We start from the raw sequence: 7,377 nt of genomic DNA on the forward strand, positions 1-7,377 counted from the left end.
TCGTCTTACGCCAGTGTACGATTGTCTTTGAGTCCTGTGTCTGTACTGAAGGACACGACTACAGTAACACACCAGCAACTAGAACGATTGTGGAGGAAGTATTGTCAGATTGTCTTTGGCTTGTAATTGCACCTTGGACAGAGTGAAGGAAACTCCCAATGGAAAAACACATGCCTCTTCCACTAAGACAGCAAGTGTGTAACTTAAGAATGGCAACCTATGGACTTTGGTTTAGAAAACCTAGGGTCTTTGGAATGGAGAAACCAACCATTTCATGTTGGTAAAACACAAGGCCTGAGAGGACCCTACATCTCTCTGCTTCAGATAGATCTTCTTCTGAGCTGACTCTCTGCCTTTCACAGGTGTTGCTGTCCACATGTAATGCATCAACCCAAAGGTTTCCTAGGTGATCGTCAGGCAGTAGAGAGGAGAGGGAGGTGATATGGAGCAGGATGGTGCTTGAGGAGAGTCAATGTCTGATGGAAGATGCATTGTGCTCAGTAGCTCTGAGCCACAGGTGCCCAGGAGGCGGTGAGCCTGGCGATGGAGCTTTCGAACTGGGCCTCGCCCACGCCTACACCCACCTCACTAAGGCTGGGGTCGTACATGGAGGATGGTGAGGAAACGGGCAGAGAGGAGGTCAGGCCAGTGTAGGAGGAGCCTCGCAGGAACTGGCTGGTCAGACCGCCAGCAATGGAACCAGAGGAGGAGCCAGAAGGAGTTAGGGTTGTCCCGGCAACAGACCACAGGCTAGGATACTGGCTGTAGAGAAGAGAGAGAGAGAGAGAGAGAGAGAGAGAGAGAAAGAGAGAGAGAGAGAGAGACAAGGAAACAGAGAGAGAGAGAGAGAGAGGGAGAGACAGAGACAGAGAGAGAGCAAAAGGGGTTTGATTAGGAGTTTTTTTCTGGCCGTGTGACCTAACCAGGAAGAAATCTGGGCCTAGTAAAAGTCTAAGCCCAGGGCCCAAAGTGTTTCCTGATCAAGTCATGTAGTCAGGAAAGTTCTGGAATATAAACAGTGGTATCAGAAATATATAGATGATGAACTATGTTGCCATACCTGGAGTTAGATGTGGAGTTGGTAGTATGGGCCAGGGTTCCCATCCCAGAGGAGTTAGGGATCTGAAGGGCTGACCAGCTGTCATGGGTGGGCAGGACTCCCGACGAGTTGTCCATGTAGTTGTCTAAACAATAAAGTACATAGACAAATGATTAAAAACAGTATAGTAAACATTTCTCTGAACAAAACAATGCATTTCCTCTAGGGGTGATTTCTCAAACATATTTTATGAACCAACATCTTGAAATGTCCATGCTGTCGTCTACACCTACGAGTCTGACTAGTGACTAGAACAAACAGTAGACAATGCATTCACAGACCGCTGGGTTGGGCAGAGGAAGTTCTTACTTGAGCTGGAGGAGCGGTGTGGGTAGTGGCTGGGGTAGGGGGCTGCCCTGTGGCCCCTCAGGCTGGAGTACCTCTCACAATAAGACCCTGAGGAGGGGCCAGGGGCCCCGCTGAACGGAGGGGGGCTGCTGCTGGAGCACATAGGGCCGTTACCAGGTAGGAACCAACCACCAACTGAAAGGAAGAGAGCAGACAAAATGGTTATATCCCTATGCTTCCTTTTTTCATACTGTTCTCTATGTATAGTTTCATTGGGGACATGGAAGGCTTTGAAAATATAGATATATGAGGATCATTCTTTTCTGAATGTTTAAGAAAAGTGCGTTTGAAAATGATGTCAAATATAATGACTTGGTTTGATTGTTGGAACTGAAATGGAGAGGTCTAGAAAGAGCTTTTCTAATGTGGTTGATGTAGTGAGACTGAAGGGAAGACGTACGTTGGGAATAACCAGACTGTTGACTGTCTCCACCATGGTCTGGAATGTCTTTATGGTCGCTCCTAAAATTGAAAACAATAACATCAGAATTGGCACACAAAATCAAATAAATACATTTAGAAGCATCTTTCTGACACAATATCAGTCTCTTCCTCTTACCTCTCTTTGGCGTCAAGGAAAGCTTTAGCGAATGGATTGTGTTTGATCTTCAACGCAGTTATCTAGAAGGTACATAAATATGACAGCTCCTATTAGTTTCTTCCTTCATTGTAAGCTGGACACAATAAAATGTCTCTGTGACTGTGTTATTCAGGCCAACTGACCTCTTCGTTCTGGTAAGCAGTGACAGCGATGAACTGAGTCTCGGGGAAAGACTGGCTGCTGATCATCTTCTGGAGCCCTCCAACCTTCACAATGTGTATCCTGGGCTCATACTTGTGCAGAGAGTTCAGCATGATCTAGAGAGAAATTATACATTATTTGAATAATTTCACAATAAACTACGATCAAAAGCAAAGATCCAAAACACAAAAAATGTATCAGATAGCAGATCAATTTAGTCCTACAGATGTACAATAAAAGATAATAGTGAAGTTGATTTACCATGAAATGAACACTGTTGTTCCCCAGAAAAGGCTTAACTTTGTAATTCAGCACAGCAGGGTAGAGCATCATTAGCTCTGAGAGCAGGGCAATTTGGACTAGCCTACCAAGTTGTCTTTAAATGTACTTACATAGTAATAAATATACATACTGCAAATACAAACAAAGAAGACGAGAAAAACAATCGGGGCCTTACCTGTCCTCCCCCGTTGAGTTTATTGGACAGTTTGACTTTGCTGAATGAGACAGGCGCTTTCATCCAGTGTGCTCCGAAGTTAGGCGAGTCTGGGTGGATGTAGACGCAGCTAGGGCTCTGTGGCTCGGGCTTGCCACCGGGAACCCACTCGCCATTCACGTACTTCCACCGGTTGTTGTCTGCAGCCACGAAGTCCAATAAGACAGAGTACATGGCGTTGGGGTCCAAGCCGCTCACATTCGCTCTGAGCACTGGAAACATCCGCCTGTAGGTTCAAATAAAGTTGTTAAAATAAACATATTGCCTAAGCAAGCCTAAACATTATGTTATGTTGGCTCAGCCGTTGATCTATATAATTGAATTATTTGGCGGTATATTTGTTTGCATTAAAAAGGGTGCCACATCGGGGCACTTTATCCTACAAATCGGTTTATACGATTTGACGGGCGTTGCGCATTAGGCCTAATTCTTGACATGGTATTTATTAAGTTGCCACAGTGAAACATAGATAGTGCCTAGCCGGGCCAACACCCTGTCATCCAGCCTATTCTGAAATGCTGAGCATGTCTGTTGCATATCTAACCTGGGCGCATCAGATACATTTAGCTTCGTAAAGTCAAATCAAATTTGATTGGTCACATACACATATTTAGCAGATGTTATTGTGGGTGTAGCGAAATGATTGCGTTCCAAGCTCCAACAGTGCAGTAGTATGTAACAATTCACAGCAATAGACATCATTCTAAAAGTAAAATAATGGAATTAAGAAAAATATAAATATTAGATCGAAGAATGTCGGAGTGGCACTGACACATACAGTAAAATAGTATATATATATATATATATTTATGAGATGAGATGAGTAAAGCAGTATGTACACATTTAAAGTGGCCACTGATTCTAAGTCTATAGGGCAGCAGCCTCTAATGTGCAGGGTGGCGTAACCGGGTGGAAGCCGGCTGGTGATGGCTATTTAACAGTCTGATGGCCTTGAGATCGAAGTCATGCATAAATGCGCTCTAAGATCTATCCAGATAAACTTGGCTTTTAATGAGGCAGACCAATAGGCCTCGAAGGCCTCATTTGGATCCGTTGCTAACAGCAACAACAACAAAAAAACATAGTCTACCTGCCAGTCTTGGTGACGATCATTTCGTTGGTTAGTTCTTTAAACTTGGTCCATAATTCTGCGTCTTCTAGTCCCAGTTTAATATCCCTCTCCGATGCGTCTCCTTTCTCGCTCCCCTTCTGAAACTCGCTCTCCACCACGCTCAGAAGGTGGTCCAGCCGCTGGTCGGAGTTTGAAGAAGTCATATTTCCTATAGGATGAGTTCGTGTGGTGTTCCGCGAAATATACCGTTAGAATAGGATTCACTGTTTCTAGATTCGTTTTGACAGTGAGTTAAGTACTACTGGCTTGAGAGCCCAAGGCCTGATCATATAAGGCCCCCTGGGACCACATGGGGATAGGGGTGTGGCGTTGCGTTCGAGACCACACCCCGATGGCCTAATGGTCGTGTTTCGAGCGTCCCTTCGATGTCCCCAATGCAAAAATGCCCATCATAATTGCGTCAATACAAAATGTAAAAAGTACCTATAGGCCTCCAGGCCTACTTTAAACAGGGTCATGTATGAATAAGAATGACTTCTTCGTTGCCTTTCAGGTTAATAGCCTTCATGACAGAGGCCTATGCATTTTCTAAACAGGTTTGGATATTCGTTTACTCTTGCATAGCTTAAAACATTTTCAGAGCTGTTCATATTTCATACATTCGTTATGTATCTTACGAAAAAAAGACATGTTAAAATGTTATTAGGCCGTATTGTCAATAGCATACAATATGTTTATGGTATTACACATAATTCATTAGTATCCTAGGTTATATCAGGTATTTGTCAGAGGGGAAAAAACATCGTTGGATGAAAACAAAAGAAGGGAAGAGACAAGGCAGCAGCCACAGTGCCTTTGAACTCGGTTTTATATTTGCGAATAATGCTAATCTTTTGTTGTACCAAATACACACGTGAGGAGTGTGGTGTTGACTGTAGCCGGGCCATTAGTCTGTTCCTCTGTTCCTGTACTTGGCGAAGTGTGGATAGCCCAGAGGTGACATCGGAGATCTGCATAATGGGGCCGCCTGTCTGTTTCTGATCTCACATCCACTCGCACTAACATCGAGGACACATTTATTCACACTTCATTGTAAAAGTATTAGACTTTTTTATCATTAAGATCGGGGATTGATTTTATAGGGGATTAATATTTGTATCCTATGCAAAATGATCTCATCTGCTTTTTTTTCTCATCCTAATACCATGGTCCTGAGCAATGTCTTTAGACTAATGTCTGGCTGTGTATATAGGCCTTCTTAAAACATATGGTGATATCAACAGGGTTGGGGAATACAGGATTACATGTAAACATTGTACGTGTATGGGATTACAAAAACGGTGACCGTAATCCGTTAGTTTACCAGAAACAAAAGTGTAATCAGATTACAGATACTTGTGAATAAAATAGATGTTTACTTCAAGGATAATTTTTTAATTCAGAAAGGATGTTTGCGAAAAAAAGCTTTAGACTTCTCTGAGCGAGTCTGACCACAAATCAGAGACCACTATGAAGACACACCAAATGTGTTTGATGTATCGCGGGAAAAGCGCAGGAATGGGAGTCGGTCACAGTCCAAGGTATGTCTTTCAATGGTGCGACTGCTGTCTGCATCCAGAGATTATCCAATTTGAATAAACGCTTGGAGGTAAGGATGACAGCAGTGGTGTAGTCTACCGCGATACGGATATCACTTATTATTGATATCTACATAGCGCATTGATGTGAATCACACGGCTGCTCTCTCATTTAGCTATTTGAGCTCTATGGATTGTGGTTGTTGTGGATGGCTGTTCACAAATCTAAATGTGTATTTGAACCCAATAATGGTTATATTGGAAACCAATAATGGTTGAATTCAAGAATTCAAGCTGCCTATTAATCATTGTTTTTGACAGCCAGTGAAAAATACTCTCTTGCAACAGCTGCACAGTGCGGATCCCAGTTTATGGAATAAAAGTAGGTCTTTCTAATTCATGCTGATAAAAATAATACATCTGTAGGCCTAATGGACACATGTTCAAACTCACACACTTTTGATAGACTTAAAGGGACAATCTGTAGTTGCTACAAACATTTTTAAATTATATATAACTATACGTACCCATTGGTTCTTGAAGAATATAACTTATAAATGCCTCATGAGCTTAGTTCAACTGTCACACTTCATGACAACTCAAAAGATAAGCTTGTTTGTCTCCATTGTTTGTAAACATTGTAAATGTAAACAAACACTACATAGCCTCAAAACAGGGTTCAAACAATTATATTTTGATATAATGGATGGCCAGTCCTTGCATCCATAGCTCTGTCTATTAATCTGAGAGTGGTTACATTTCTCCAGGCCCATCCCTCAGCATTTGACCTAAAAAGAGGCGGGGCCTCCATTTTGTTATTGTTTCATCTGTGAATTTGCCCTTTAAACAGCTGCATATTATCAAGATATCAAAGTGTCACCAACAAAAAGGTAAACAATAGGCCAATAGCAAATGCAGCACGACATACATTTTTCACATGTAAATAGAACTTTTCAGTAGTGCTCAAAGCATGCCAACCCATGAGCCCAGCATTAATTTTTCAGCTTGAATCAATGTGCCCAATCAGTCCTCCATGACAACAAAATCATTAACAACAGAGTAGGGCTGGCTAATAAGTCCTTAGTTTTGGGGTTATGCTCAGGTAAACAATTTGGGTAATCCATACTTCCATATTTCCAATTCCTATTCCTGAAGATCAAGGGGTATAACATTTATTGGAATGACTGGAATTCTGATACACTCGGTTTTTAATATAAAGATATAATTTAATCGTATTATTATATGTAGTAGAAAGCAATGGGTTAGAAGAAGCCTACATAACCAACCCATAAAGTAAAATTTAACATCCACATATGGCCAGCTGTATAAACTTTCTAATGCCTCTTAGGGGGAAAGTAATCTAGATGTAATCAGATTACGTTACTGAGTTTGGGTAATCCAAAAGTTACGTTACTGATTACAATTTTGGACAGGTAACTAGTAACTGTAACGCGGTACATTTAGAAAGTAACCTACCCAACCCTGAATGTCAATTATAATTTCATATTTTGTCACAGTTTATTATCTAAAATAAGAATTTGTTCTTAACTGTCTTGCCTAGTTAAATAAAAAAAAATAAGAATTTGTTCTTAACTTCCTTGCCTAGTTAAATAAAAAAAAATACAAATTCATTTAAATAACCTGTGTCCCTCCTTATAATGTCAGAAGATTTAGGAGGGAACTTGTGCGGCTAAAGTCTGTCCTGATGCATGAAGGTTATATTAGGTCTAACAGTTACCATTGATCCTGAGGGAGGCAGAATATGGTGGGTCTGTGTGTTTCTGTCTGCTCTGTCTCAGGCTCTGTGATGTACTTGGAATTGAGTGGGTTCTGTGGAGCGTGACTCCAGTTTACTACTCCACTTCCTGCAGCTCTACAGAGGTCATAAATGTAAAGGGGTTCTCTCACACCTTTCCATCCCATATCAGTCAGCTACCTCTTCTTTTCCCCTCTTTATTTTGAGGCCTGAGAAGAGAGATTTTCACCACCAGCAACATAATACAGGACTGTTCCCCATCCCGCCCAGTCCCTCTGTCTCCGCTC

The 7,377-nt window shown here is 41.8% G+C and overlaps 1 protein-coding gene across 1 annotated transcript; it reads right to left on the reverse strand.

Annotated features, from left to right (window-relative positions):
* Positions 1-497: 497 nt before the first annotated feature.
* On the reverse strand, positions 498-3,960 carry LOC135551395 (T-box transcription factor T-A). The gene is made up of 8 exons (XM_064982613.1): positions 3,776-3,960; positions 2,647-2,911; positions 2,171-2,305; positions 2,007-2,068; positions 1,848-1,909; positions 1,409-1,582; positions 1,061-1,184; positions 498-762 (listed from the first exon to the last, which is right to left on the reverse strand). Exons 1-8 carry the CDS (start codon positions 3,958-3,960, stop codon positions 498-500), a joined length of 1,272 nt encoding a protein of 423 aa, XP_064838685.1.
* Between the last annotated feature and the right edge of the window lie 3,417 nt (positions 3,961-7,377).

This window comes from Oncorhynchus masou, chromosome 13 (genome assembly GCF_036934945.1).
Source record: "Oncorhynchus masou masou isolate Uvic2021 chromosome 13, UVic_Omas_1.1, whole genome shotgun sequence".
Classification (NCBI taxonomy): domain Eukaryota; kingdom Metazoa; phylum Chordata; class Actinopteri; order Salmoniformes; family Salmonidae; genus Oncorhynchus; species Oncorhynchus masou.